Source organism: Cyprinus carpio, chromosome A8, assembly GCF_018340385.1.
Source record: "Cyprinus carpio isolate SPL01 chromosome A8, ASM1834038v1, whole genome shotgun sequence".
Lineage (NCBI taxonomy): Eukaryota > Metazoa > Chordata > Actinopteri > Cypriniformes > Cyprinidae > Cyprinus > Cyprinus carpio.
The window spans coordinates 21,310,792-21,324,621 of NC_056579.1; the positions used below are offsets into that span (position 1 = coordinate 21,310,792).

The following is a 13,830-nucleotide window of genomic DNA, read 5'->3' on the forward strand; positions in this document are numbered from 1 at the left end:
ATTTGTCAGACAAAATTTTGAATAGTTCATGAGAGGAACGAATGATGCTCAATTTATTACTCCCCCCAACAAAGTGAGGTATACCGGTTAGCTTACTTGAAGATCATTGATCATTGTCTCCAGGTAAGTTCCAATAATACACAAAAAGCTTTGATCAGCAGCACATTTCCTAAAAACAGCTTAGTCAACAATGAGAACTTTCCAGTGATAAACATAATTTATGCCAAACAGCATATGTCCCAAGCATGTTGCCAATAACCTGTTAACTTTTAAGTATGGGCTTAAAAGCAAAACTTTGCTTAGCCTATGAAGACACATTCAGATGAATGGAGAGTGAAGAATATCCAGATGTGATAAAGACCCCCTAGCAACCACCTAGGACACCATAGAAACACCCTAGCAGCCACTAAGAAACCCCTAGCAACCACCTATAACACCCTAGTAGGTGCCAGTAGCAAACCACCCTGGGCACTCTGAACCCACAGCATCCACCCAGAACACCATAGAAACACCCTAGCAACCACCCAAAACACCACACAAACCCTTTAGACACCAACCATAACACCATAGAAGGTGCGCGAAAGCATCCACCTAGCAACCACCCAGAACACCCTAGAAACCCCTTAGCAACTACCCGGACCATGCTAAAGGGTACCAGTGAGCATCCACCAAGAAAAACATGGAAGCCCCCTAGCAACCACCTATAACACCCTAGTAGGTGCCAGTAGCAAACCGCCCCGGACACTCTAAGAACCCCCAGCAACCACCCAAAACACCATAAAACACCCTCCCCCAGCAACCACCCAAAACACCATATAAACCCTTTATTAACCAACCATAACACCATAGAAGGTGCCAGAAAGCATCCACCTAGCAACCACCAAGAACACCCTAAAGGATACCAGTGAGCATCCACCCAGAAAACCATGGAAACCCCCTAGCAACCACCTAGGACACCATAGAAACAGCCTAGCAGCCACTAAGAACCCCCTAGCAACCACCTATAACACCCTAGAAGGTGTCAGTAGGAAACCGTCCTGGACACGAAACACCACATAAACCCTTTAGAAAACAACCATAACACCCTAGTGCTAGAAAGCATCCACCTAGCAACTACCTAGAACACCCTTAGAACCCCTTAGAAACCATCCAGAACACCCTTGGAAACCCCCTAGCAACCAGACAGAACTCTCTAGAACAGGGGTGTCAAACTTAGTTCCTGGAGGGCCAGAGCCCTGCAGAGTTTAGATTCAGCCCTAATTAAACACACCTGATCCAACTAATCAAGTCCTCCACCTTATTTGAAAACTACATGGGATGTGTGTTGGAGCAGGGCTGGAACTAAACTCTGCAGGACTCCGGCCCTCCAGGAACTGAGTTTGACACCCCTGCTCTAGAAATCCCTAGCATTTACATAATCATTTTCCTGTAGCAGAGATGGCCAGATATATGAGGTCATCAGGCAGTTCTGTCAAGCACCTGCTTCAAGCAAACTTTACTTTCTAACACTCAAAGGAGCATCAGATTTTCTCTATCAGAGCAGGTGATAATGGACGAGTTTGCAATGTTGACAGTCAGGTCAGGTGTGGTTACCTGGAATGATATCTAATAATCATCATTGGAAAGAATGACGCCTCACCCAATCACTGAATAGCGCTTCATTAGAGGTGAGGATTCCCTGCTTCTCACAAATCTGCTGCAGTGTTTTCACTGAGGGTGTGTGTGCTAAAAACAAAGTAGAACAATAATGAGGCTCATCAAAACATGGTGGTCACGTTATGTGTTTCTTGAATGTCTTAGAGGTGTGAGCAAAGACATAAGAATCAAGTGCTGAGTGTCTGAAATCAGGAGAGAAATTTCATCAATAATACACATAACCTTCAATCTAAGAAAAGTTCCCTTTTTCAAAGAACATTGCTATGGATTATTCATTAAATGGTTAAAATCTCCCATAAGCAGACCCAACACCTTACACTGCCAAGCCTTATCAGCTTGTTTACAGGTTTCTGTCTTCATCTGTCAGACTCAACATGCCGGCTCTGTCACACAACACACAAAAACCTATAAATCATTCCTACAGAGGAAGCTGATCACGTTTGTTTGCTGATCACTGACCAGCGATCGAAGTCTTATATATCTGATGCTTGTTTTAAGACAGTTGTCTTACATACAAATGCTTTATCGAGTCAGCAGGAAGTACATTTTTGTATGAACATGGAGTTCTACAACAGAATGCATGACCCACATAGAGAGTCAGTCTGAGATTACACAAAGAGTCAGAAACGATTCTTCAGACAGACCTAAATACACAGAAGATTTTTTTAATTTATACTTTATAAACTTTATTCTCCATTAAATTCAACAAAATTGAGTAAAGAAATGTATAGTATTATTAAATAAATAAATAAATCAATAAATAAGCTGCAAGACAGTTTTTTTTAACAGTTTTGGATAATAAGAAATATAAATATTTAAAAAGTTGAGAAACACACACACGTTAACATGAACTATTAATAAAAATCTATTAATAAAAATTCTTATAAAATATTTTATCTTAATTAATGGTAATGTCGACATTTACTAGTGGATTAAGAATTATATTATGTAATGGACCTGAGCTGACATTAATTAACAATGAACAGTTGTATTTTATTAACAAACATTAACAAAGATTAACAAATACTGTAACAAATGTATTGCTCATTGTAAATGATTTTTAATGCATTATCTAATGTTAAGTAAAAATTATAAAAATTGTTTTTTATATTTAATATAATATAATATAATATAATATAATATAATATAATAATATAATATAATATAATATAATATAATATAATATAATATAATATAATTTTCATTTTTTTGGAACTTGACCATTCTCATGTTCAGGGACACTAGTGCTTTCCAGCTGTAGCACATACTTTAATAATTTAAAGAATATTTTAAATATTTCAGTTTTGCGTTTTTTATATAATATAATATAATATAATATAATATAATATAATATAATATAATATTATAATATAATATTATAATATAATATTATATCACTAATATAATATAATATTATATTATATTATATTATATTATATAACATAACAATATTTATATATTACCACAAGATCTGCCTTTTTTCAGAGATTTTTATCTTCATCTCTAATTGTATTGCAAATAGACATTACTCAGGGCTTGAACCCGCAGATGTTATGGATGTGAATAACAGAAACAACGACATGTCTTAATCCACACTCAGAGCAGGTCTCACTCCCTCCAGAAGCACTGTCACTCTGCTGATAACGGCTGCGTGTAAACCTGTACTAGACAGAGAATGAGATGAACCTCCTTTATCAGGGCTTCCAACACTTCTAATCCCTTAATGATGGAGCCAAAGAAGCTGAGACACTGGCTCAGTTGGACCCAAAGGTTATAATCCTGTTTACCTCTAAACATAGACTACAGCATCTTCCTCCCACAGGCCGTCGCTTAGAGAACCACCACACTGAGGGAAGAGGTCAGGGGAAATGATCTGAAATGTTGTTGAGTGGGTAATGGTTTGAATGAATGTGAAATGTGAGATGGCTTAGGCAGTGTTTTGGAAGTCAGTCAACTAGTCTTAAAATGTCAAGCATTGGATGCAACCACTTGTCTCGAAAATAATTCCAGTTTAATAACATGCAGAAACAGTACAATGGCACCTGTGCTCCGAGGAAAATTGCTCAAATGTTTTTCTTTCATAGCTCAAGAGACGTGGATGTGGAGAATGCAGTTCTTAGTTATGCTTCTAGCTTCTTCTTCTTCTTCTTCTTCTTCCATGTTTATATCCAGTGTTGAGATTTAAAGTATGTTTGGATAAACAATGTGTAAACAGTGTACGCGAAATTACAAGAAATTTTTATTTAATGTACATTTATTTTATTTTATTTTTTTCATTTATTTACCTTCTTATAATAATAATATATCGACCAATGAGCCACTGTGTCAGGCTTTTACATAAAAAGTAAGTGCTGTTCTTTTGAACTTTTTATTCATCAAAGGATACTGAAAAAAATATTTCAACAAAAATATTAAGCAGGACAACTGTTTTCAACACTGATAATAATAAGAAATATTTCTGGAGCAGCAAATCATCATATTAGAATGATTTCTGAAGGATCATGTGACTCTGAAGACTGGAGTATTGATGCTAAAAATTCAGCTTTGATCACAGAAATAAATTAGATTTTTAAATATATTAACATAGAAAACAGTTATTTTAAATTGCAACAATATTACTGTATTTGACTGTATTTTAATCAAATAAATTCAGCCTGCATAAGCATTAGAGACTTCTTTCAAAAAAATAACAGTACCAAATTCACCACTCCAGAAGTGAAAACAGTCTCATACCCAAGGTTGTTTAACCTGTGTGTTTAATATGGTGCAGTATATATTCAGGAGTAAGGCTCATCCAACAGTTAACTCCACCCGTACTTGCGTGAGAGTACTATTTAGTTTGATTGGCAGGTGTTAGATGAGGTGACTGAGTCATGATCAAGAGCTTTGTTCGTTCCCCGTCACACCTGGGGGTCAGCAGCACCACCCACTTTGGCCTCCACCTGTCAAGATTCAGAAACTTTTTGGAGCCGACGATTCAGATCTCCCGTTCACCCCAGTCCACCAGCATCAGGAAGTATTTTGAAGAATAAAGACTTCGAATAAATGTTTCCAATTTCCTCTTAAGTAATCTAGTAATACCAGTCATCAACACGCAGAAGCTGAAAGGCAATAAATTATGTACTGTAGACAAGTGCTTTGGCAATTACTGGGGAAGAACATTTTACATAATGCATTCTGACAAGCAGACAAAATGAATAAATAAGGTGTGGCTTGACAGCAGGTTAATCTGAGAAAAAACAGCTATCCTTGACATGAGTGATGCAGGTCTGTACAGGTACCGTGGTCCTGGATATTGTTCACAGAAAAATGAAAAGTCTGTTATTATTTACACTGGCAAACCCAGTGTGCTGTTATTTATTTATTTATTTATACATACCATACATACTTTTTTGTACCCCCCGCCCCGTGGGACACAAATGGCGAATCAAGCTCCAGAAATGACGAATAATGCCGTTAAAATATGATATATGAATCCTGATCCATATTTCAAATCATATGAGTTTTGTGTGAGTTTCAGTGTGATTTCTGTATACACTGGAAATCTGCCAATCTGGCTGTCAGCTTTCAAACCTCATTATCCATTCAGTTAATTTGCATAAATAATTTAGCTGTCAGTTTCGTATATTAAAAACATGGTATGCAAATTTTGAATCTGAACATGAATGAGATTTCAGAGCTCCAGGAAGATTATCAGTGAATAATTACTTATTTTTATTATTATTATTATTATTATTATTATTATTATTATTATTATATTATTTTAATGTAATTTTTTTTTTTTTTTTTTTTAAATAATTAACTAACCAACTACCATATGACTCCAGAAGATATGTAATATAACAAATCAAACATCTGGACGAATTTGATGGTGCTTTTATTTATTTATTTGTTCATTCTTTTCTTTTCTTTTTGAGATTGTCTGTCCTTATAAGGAAAGCAGAGGCAGGAAGATTCCTGTTGTATTCCACAGGAGAATGTCGTTCAGGTTTGTAACAACGTGAGGGTTTACTTGTTACTTGGTTGTAATAATAACAGCACACAATGTGCATTCTCTCTGCCATTTGACTAACATATTTATCATATTTAAGAGAATGGTATTGAAGCCGATCCCTTTTATGTTTTCACAAGACATCACAACGAATTCCCATGTGTTTACGCATACATTATCAGAAGTAGATTTGATGGGTAAATTTAATTTTTTATTTTTATATTAGGATGTAACATGGAACATATTTTGGTAAAGTGAGGATATTGATAAGAACAGACAGAAATGGATAGACACAGAAAATTTCAGAGTTTCTCTGGAGCCGGGCCAAGTGGGTGGCATTAGGAGAACCAGTGCTCTGTACCCCTGTATCTCAGGCCGCTCCTATCTCAGAAACCAAAACAATGTCACAATGCAGATTACTATTATTAAGTGGCATGACATTGTTGTGGAGGTAGAAATATGCGGGTGGATATGCCCTGCTTGGGTGGATCAGCAAGCTTCAACTGAAAGAGAGGGGCCAAATCCAGAACACGTCTGATGTCAAAATCAGACTTCACCAGACAGGTTTGAGTTTTAGATAATAGCTGAAACTGGTTTGAATCGTTTGAACTGAGAAGTGGAGAATTTCTGTCATCTGACTGATGTTTGAAATAATAACTCATTTCCACCAGTCATGGGAACGGTTGCTTAATAGAAACATTCTTGCAGTAACATCAGTGTAAAGTAATGCAGTAAGGCAAGTAGATAATGTAAGAGCAAGTATAATATATTATATTACATTACAGTGTATTATATTATATGCTAATAAATATTTGTTAAATAGCCATGCAAAGGTAATAATTATACTTATACCTATATATATGTGTTATAAGTTTATAAATATTTGTTAAATAGCCATGCAAAGGTAATAATTATACTTATACCTATATATATGTTTGTACTTATACCTATATATATGTGTGTGTTTGTGTGTGTGTACATCATATTTAAAGTTGTTTTGATGTTCAGGAGACAAATATTCACGCACACTTTAGATTGGGGACCAGTTGTAACTATTACCTCTGACTTTTGCCTAAGTAATCTCCTAATTTGCTGCTTATTGACTGTTAGTAAGGTAGTTGTTAAGTTTAGCTATATTGTAGGATTAAGGGATCTAAAATATGGTCATGCAGATTAAAGCATTAATATGTGCTTTATAAGCACTAATAAACAGCCAATATGCTATAAATATGCATGCTAATAAGCAACTACAATAGTGAGAATTGCTCCCTAAACTAGTGTTACCAAATATACATACATACCTAATTTTAACAGGCCTGTAACAAACACTTCCTACTGCTATTCATGTAATCCATACACTTACTGAGACATTTCTGTTTAGAAATAGCTAAAGAGGTCTGGTTATGCCTGAGAGCTTTCTAAAGACAGGTTGATTGATGACCTACATGGCAGTTGCTTCCTGAAGGAAAAGTATTGCAAACAAATTATTCACAGAAGGTTGAGGAATCTGTGTAAACCATAAAATGGTGCAGATATTATTTATGTCAAATTGATTAGTTCAGCATTCAAGTGTTTTCATGACTCACTGATTAGACCGTCTCTTACAGCGTAAATCATGTCATCTTTCCTGGAGAAGCCTGTATTCCTCAGACAACAGACCACCTCCGGTTCAGGCGGTTTGCTGAAGTCAACTTAAGTTGAATGGAATAAGTATAGGGGCGCTTGAGATCACTATCTCCTGTTGCAATGTTAAACTTCTATGTTGAGCGGACCCGCATGTTTTACAAAAGAATCCTTCTCTTGATTTATCAGCTGGCATGGCTTGTGAACATAGCAAATGTTCCGGCTGAAGAATAATTGCGGTCCTTGTTAAACAATGGACAGCTTTTAGGAAGTAGTTCGCAGAGAAGTGCTATGATTTCGAAAGAATAATGATGAAAACTTTTACTGAAGTCCAGTGGAAGACAAACTTTAGAGCCACAGCATAACACGCTGATATATATGACTTCAGAGAACACAAAAATGGGAAATTATGTTAATGAAAGGCCACATTAGAAACATGTATGAGTTTCCAACACACTCAAATAACTATTTTAAGTTTTGGTAAATAAATGCCTAAAAGGCATGCCAATAAATTATAGCATAAGTTGCACTATTTTTCTTGAATATTACATTTCACTTAGAACCATATTCTTTAAGTTCCTCAAGTCGTTTTTAAGTAAAAGTAAAGGTCAGTTTCTTAGAAGTATGCTTTAGGTCTGTTTAACCAGATAAGGCAAATATGCATTTCACAAGTTCACCTTATAAGTGAGATCAATGCAAGATACAGGTAAAGATATTTGGCTTTCTATTCATGATGGAAGGCACAAGCTCATTCGTCCCTGGACTTCTTAATTTATGAATAAAAAAATAAAAAAAGGTTAAGATGAAGTGGGGATGATTAAAAGAAAATGTAATTGGAGTGGCCAAAATAGTCTGTAGCTCATGCAACACACACATATATACCTTTGAAAAAATATTTTATTACACAGAATACAAAAAAACTGTACAATACTTTAAAAAATCACCATAATAATAATATTCACAATAATCTGAGAAATTTCCCAAAGTCCAAGTCAATGTCCCTGTCATCACAGTGCTGGTCTCCATACACTCAGTCCGTGTACGTTGTACACATAAGGCCGGTATGGATAGGATTTGTAGACTGTCGCTAAAAGTGAAGCTCTAAAAAAGTCCTCTTCTGTAGCAGCCATAGCGGTGGCGTCTGATTTCTGAAAGTAGTCCTTGCCGTGCTCTGTCGTTAACTGCCTCCGTTTGGTTTTATATCTCCTGTTCTGGAACCAGATTTTGACCTGAGTCTCCGTGAGGTGCAGCGCGCTGGCGAGGTGCGCGCGCTCGGGCGCGCTCAGGTACCGCTGACGGCTGAACTTCTTCTCGAGCTCCAGCACCTGCAGGTGCGTGAAGGCGGCGCGGCAGCGCTTCTTCTTTCCGCCGCCCGGCATCTCTGCGGACGACACCGCTTTATCCTCAGAGCTCCGACAGACCGAGATATCCTCTGTATCTGTGAACGTAAGTACACGATAAAATTAGGATTCTAAACTCATTTTCTCACAGAAAAGCTGGTCTCAGAACAGATCTAATCCCGACAGAGATCTAAACCCGATCTCGCGTGCACTCAACTCTCGATGTCAGGTGTACTTTTAACTAACTTCATCAGCTTAACTAAACTATCTACCTACATAGTTTGACATGCAAAGGATACAACTGCCTAATCTGAACTAATTTACTAACTAACCTAGAAATGCACACCGAGATAGTAGTCTTCAAGTGCAGTACCTGTTCGTCCGTCTGCGCTGTCGGCTCTGTCGCGCTCAGATTTGCAGGAGTCATCTTTTTTATCCTCTTTTAAGGATAAAATGTCCTCTATGAAAAACGACGTCAGCTGCTTGTTTGAAGCCGCCATCTAGGTTGTTAAATTCCTGATAAAGGTAAGAATAAAGCTTCTTCTTCCTCTGGGTAAGTAATCGGCACTTTCACTCTCCAGCTCAGCTGCAGGACTTTAAATAGCGCGAGAGCTGTTGTCTCCTCTGCTATTGGAGGAGCGTCCTGCGCTGCGTCATCGGTCCAGGCTCGTTGATGGCTAAAACAGACGCGTCTTCGTGGACCATCAATTCTGTCAAACTCTGTCCTGAAGTCTTAATCGATTTACACACTACTGGCACAGATTTTTATTTATTTATTTATATTTGCTTTATAACTGTCCTCACCCAAATATAAATCTAAAATAGCCTATAAAATATATTAAATATACAAAAGAAATATAATTTTATTATATAGTGTAATATTGTTAGTCTATAATTTACTTGCTAAACAAATATTTCAATACTTCAGTTTTAAGTAGTTTCATTTTTTTTTGTATTCATTTTATAGTTTCATTTGATGGAATTTTGATTTAATGTGCAATGTATCATTTTCACAACTTAAAAATCTCTATCTATCTGTCTGTCTGTCTGTCTATCTATGATGAATATTTATAGTGTCTCGTGCAATATTGTTTGAAATTAGTTTGATATAGACTATTCATATCAGTTTCATTTCTATTTGAGTGTATTATTTTTAATTTCATTATATATATATATATATATATATATATATATATATAACAATTTACCAAAACAAACAAAAAAAGTTTCCATAGTTTCAGTCTCTTGGTTTTGTAATTCATTATTATTTTTACTTTCATTTTAAATATATTGAAAGATGTATATTTGAAGAAGAAAATATCAGTTTAAAATATACCTGTTGAAAGAGATACAACTAATGCACGTGCAGTCGTTTACACTGAGCTTTTTCTTACTGTTACACTACAGTCAGTTGAGAATTTAGTGAGATTTATTGTGTAACAAGATATCAGTATTAGTCTCCTATCATCCCTGGATGTCAAGCCCTGTGGTCCAGGGCACCAGGGTATGTGTTCATAAGCAAGAGGAAGATCCTTAGTCAGCCGGGGTCAGAGTGGGTGGCCTCCTCCCCGTGGAGCTAATGACTTCAACATATTTAGTCCCGGCTCCTTCTCCTGACCCACACGTTGTTGCATGGCTGTATGTTTATTGTGCCCCTGTGCTTCTGTGTGACTCCACAGTCCGGGTAGAGGGGAGAGAAGCATAGACACAGACAGAGAGAGAGAGAGATGTAGTTAAGGGGGAGGCATGTTGAGGTATAGAGAATGGGACGGGGAAAGAGGACGCACTGGCCCCAGGAGAGCAGGGAGTTTGCTTGGAATAACACAAAAGCTGAGAGTAACAAACGGTAGCATGACCTCCCACCACCATAAGCCCAGAAATCCTCCTTTCTGTAGTTAACACACAGTTAGTCTGTGTCTGATTAGCAATAACACCCGCTCCAATTGTTTTATAAATATATGAAATATAAATTTGCTTCACATCAACTATAAGCATATTAACTAGATAATAAAGCCAATGTATTATTAAAGGTACAGTCATGTTTCAATACTTTTAATACATTTTGCACAGTATCTATATGTCATCTATCTATCTATTTTATTGTATTTACTCCTGTACATAGATTGATTGTCCTGTATATATATATATATATATATATATATATATATATATATATGTGTGTGTGTGTGTGTGTGTGTGTGTGTGTATTTGTATACATATATACATATACATATATAAATGAAGTTAGGCCTATATATAAATTATATGTATTATATATAAATATATAACTTATTTCACTTGACATTCTGTTTATTTGAGTGACACAATATTTTTTTTTCTATGGTTATAGTTTTAGTTAACTGCGATAACCCTATAAAGGTGCTATTGTATGTTTTATTTCACAAAAGGAAAAGAGCTTAAGGATTTTTGAAGGATTACCTAATTTTAGCTGTTGTCATATAAACTTTGTATTTGAGATGTTTTTCATGATAGTGCTCACCTTGAATAATCTTACTGTCTGTTTCCTCTCTCTCCTACACACACACATAGAGTGAGTCGACTACCTGCATTGCTCATCTTTATTTTCTATACCTCTTTGATCAAGTCTTTTTTTTTTGTTTTGTATATCTTTGATGCCTATCTTAATTGCACAAACACATATTCAGTTCTTTATTTACACTGCGAGATTCAGAGACTATGTCATGCTTTGGCCATACAAAACAAGCAGTAGTAATTGGATGAACATTTCTTGCGGCTTGTGTAATGCAACTCCCGCTTTCTCTCCTGACCTCTTGTCCCTACACTAACACAATGTGGAAGACATGAGTTGCACCGTTTGCTTGTTTTGGGCCAGATGTGGGCTTGTTAGAATCTGACCCTGTCGACAGGAAGACATATGTCATTCTTGCTATGTGAGCTGGACGTCTCACTTTCGTTCTTTGTTGGGTGGCATCAGTTTTGGGTCATTTTACATTACAGTAATAAGGTTATCTATTATCATACGTTTCAAAAGTTTGGGGTAAGTAGGATTTTGAATGAAGTGTCTTATACTGACCAATGCAGCATTTATTTGATCAAAAATATTGTAAAAGAGTAATATTGTTTAAAAATATTATTAAAATCTGAAATCTGAAAAAAAAAAATGTTATACAAATGATTCCTGTGATCAAAGCTGAATTTTCAGCATCATTACTCCAGTCTTCAGTGTCACATGAACCTTCAGAAATCTCCTTTATTTATAAAGCGCTTGAATGTCTTCACCTTTACTTGATCAATTGATCAAGTGCTGGATAATCTGGATTTAAATAAGCAAATACTTCACATTTTACAATTGAATCATTATTGCAGTCATTAATATGTTTCTGGCATGTATGGAACCAATTATTTTAATCCTAACTGATGCAGTGTGCAGCTTTTTATTTCTCAAACAACCATGTTGAAAGACGCATCAATGTCCATATTCCAGGATGACAATGTCAAGGCTCAGTTTGCATTTATTTTTGCATTAATGCATTCATTTTTGGCCAAGATCTTGTATTGACAATAGGAGAGATGAACCACTCTGTAAAGTCGACTATATCATCCTATAGACTTTCAGTAGGGTTAAGCTCAGGACTCTGTGGTGGCCGATTCGTACTTGAAAATGATTTCTCATGCTCACTGAACCACTATATCACAATTCAGTTGCAATGAAACTTGACATTGTCATCCTGGAATATGGACATGGGTATGTCTTTCAACATTGTTGTTTAAGAAATGAAAAGCTGCACATCAGCTAGGATTAAAAGAATCATTGTTGCAAAACATACAACATGTCAGAAACATATTAATCACTGAAATAATCATCCAATCATAGACTCTTTTGTATTTACTTATTTAAATCCAGATGGCACTTTCAGTGTATATAGTTAGTGCAGTGGTGCCCTCTTGTGGCTTGAAATCCCATTTTCATTATACATTCCAAATGTCATATTTCCATATTTACTTTAAACATACTGTTTACAGTTACGTTCCTTGAGTGCTATTTTGTGTCAGTAGTGGTTTGAGACACATGATACAATAATGTGACAGATCCCATAGGACAATATCCACTCCTGCAATGCCTGCTGTCTGTGTTTTGAAAGTGTATCATGGTAACTGTAGTAGTCTACTTAAAAAAATATTACCTCAGCTGCAGATGATCATCTGTAGTTGAGATGAGCATGTCTTCACTAATGCCTGCCTTCAGGTTAGATGTCAGTTTTGTCTGAGGTAGTTTTGGTTGGCTGGCGCTCGATATGAAGTCATGTAAAATATCTCAGAAACCTGTCAGCTAGAGAAAAGAGCTTGCACTTGCAGGTCTGTAGTTCTTTGTGTAGATCAGTCATCAAAGTCTTAAAGGTAAAGTGTGTGATGTTTAGATGTTAAAATAAATTATTCCATTGTAGTTTATCATGTACAGACAATTGTAACTATTATTTGTACACTGTAAGTATAAATAGTATGCCAAATAAAAAGGAAAACTTGTGGTATTTTTACGGAAAAAGTGACTTTGGCGTGCATATGCTACACGATGGTTAGGTTTAGAGTTGTGGGGTAGATGCGTATCATATGTACGCGAAACCTGCATATCATATGCTCGCCAACAAATTTAGTATATCATATGCACTCAAAAAAATGCGTATTATATGCACGCCAAAGTCCATTTTTGCGTGTCAATACCACGAGTTTTCCTTTTTATTTGGAGTAGTATTTATACGCATTTTCATGAGACTGGGCTGGATATAAATTAGAACTGTAAGATATAAACTCAGAACTGTGAGATAAAAACTTGCAGTTGCGAGGAAAAAAGTCAGTTTTGATGATGACAATGAGTTCGTCGCATTCATTCGTGTAACTGGATCTTTCGAGCAGCAGGGGGAGCCACATGACAACATTTTAAATCATAATTTATCACATTTTCCCGAAGGGGCAATAGTCTGGAAGCAAGTTTTCACACAGTGCTATCATTTATATTGTTTAGATGGGAGACAGACAGACAGACAGACCAGATAGATAGATAGATAGATAGATAGATAGATAGATAGATAGATAGATAGATAGATAGATAGATAGATAGATAGATAGATAGATAGATATCGTCAGATTATAGATAGATAGATAGATAGATAGATAGATAGATATTGTCAGAATATAGATAGATAGATAGATAGATAGATAGATAGATAGATAGATAGATAG

The 13,830-nt window shown here is 35.9% G+C and overlaps 1 protein-coding gene across 1 annotated transcript; it reads right to left on the reverse strand.

Moving 5' to 3' along the window:
• Positions 1-8,146: 8,146 nt before the first annotated feature.
• Positions 8,147-9,199, reverse strand: LOC109088774 (homeobox protein Nkx-3.1-like). Its single transcript, XM_019102911.2, has 2 exons — positions 8,984-9,199; positions 8,147-8,708 (listed from the first exon to the last, which is right to left on the reverse strand). The coding sequence occupies exons 1-2, from the start codon at positions 9,108-9,110 to the stop codon at positions 8,278-8,280; spliced, it is 558 nt and encodes a 185-aa protein (XP_018958456.1). The 5' UTR covers positions 9,111-9,199; the 3' UTR covers positions 8,147-8,277.
• Between the last annotated feature and the right edge of the window lie 4,631 nt (positions 9,200-13,830).

Bases quoted from the DNA above. Each gene is read 5' to 3' on its own strand.
- LOC109088774 (XM_019102911.2), bottom strand. From the start codon at position 9,110: ATGGCGGCTTCAAACAAGCAGCTGACGTCGTTTTTCATAGAGGACATT. The intron at 8,709-8,983 runs GTACTGCACTTG...TTACGTTCACAG, and splicing joins CAGCGCAGACGGACGAACAG to ATACAGAGGATATCTCGGTC.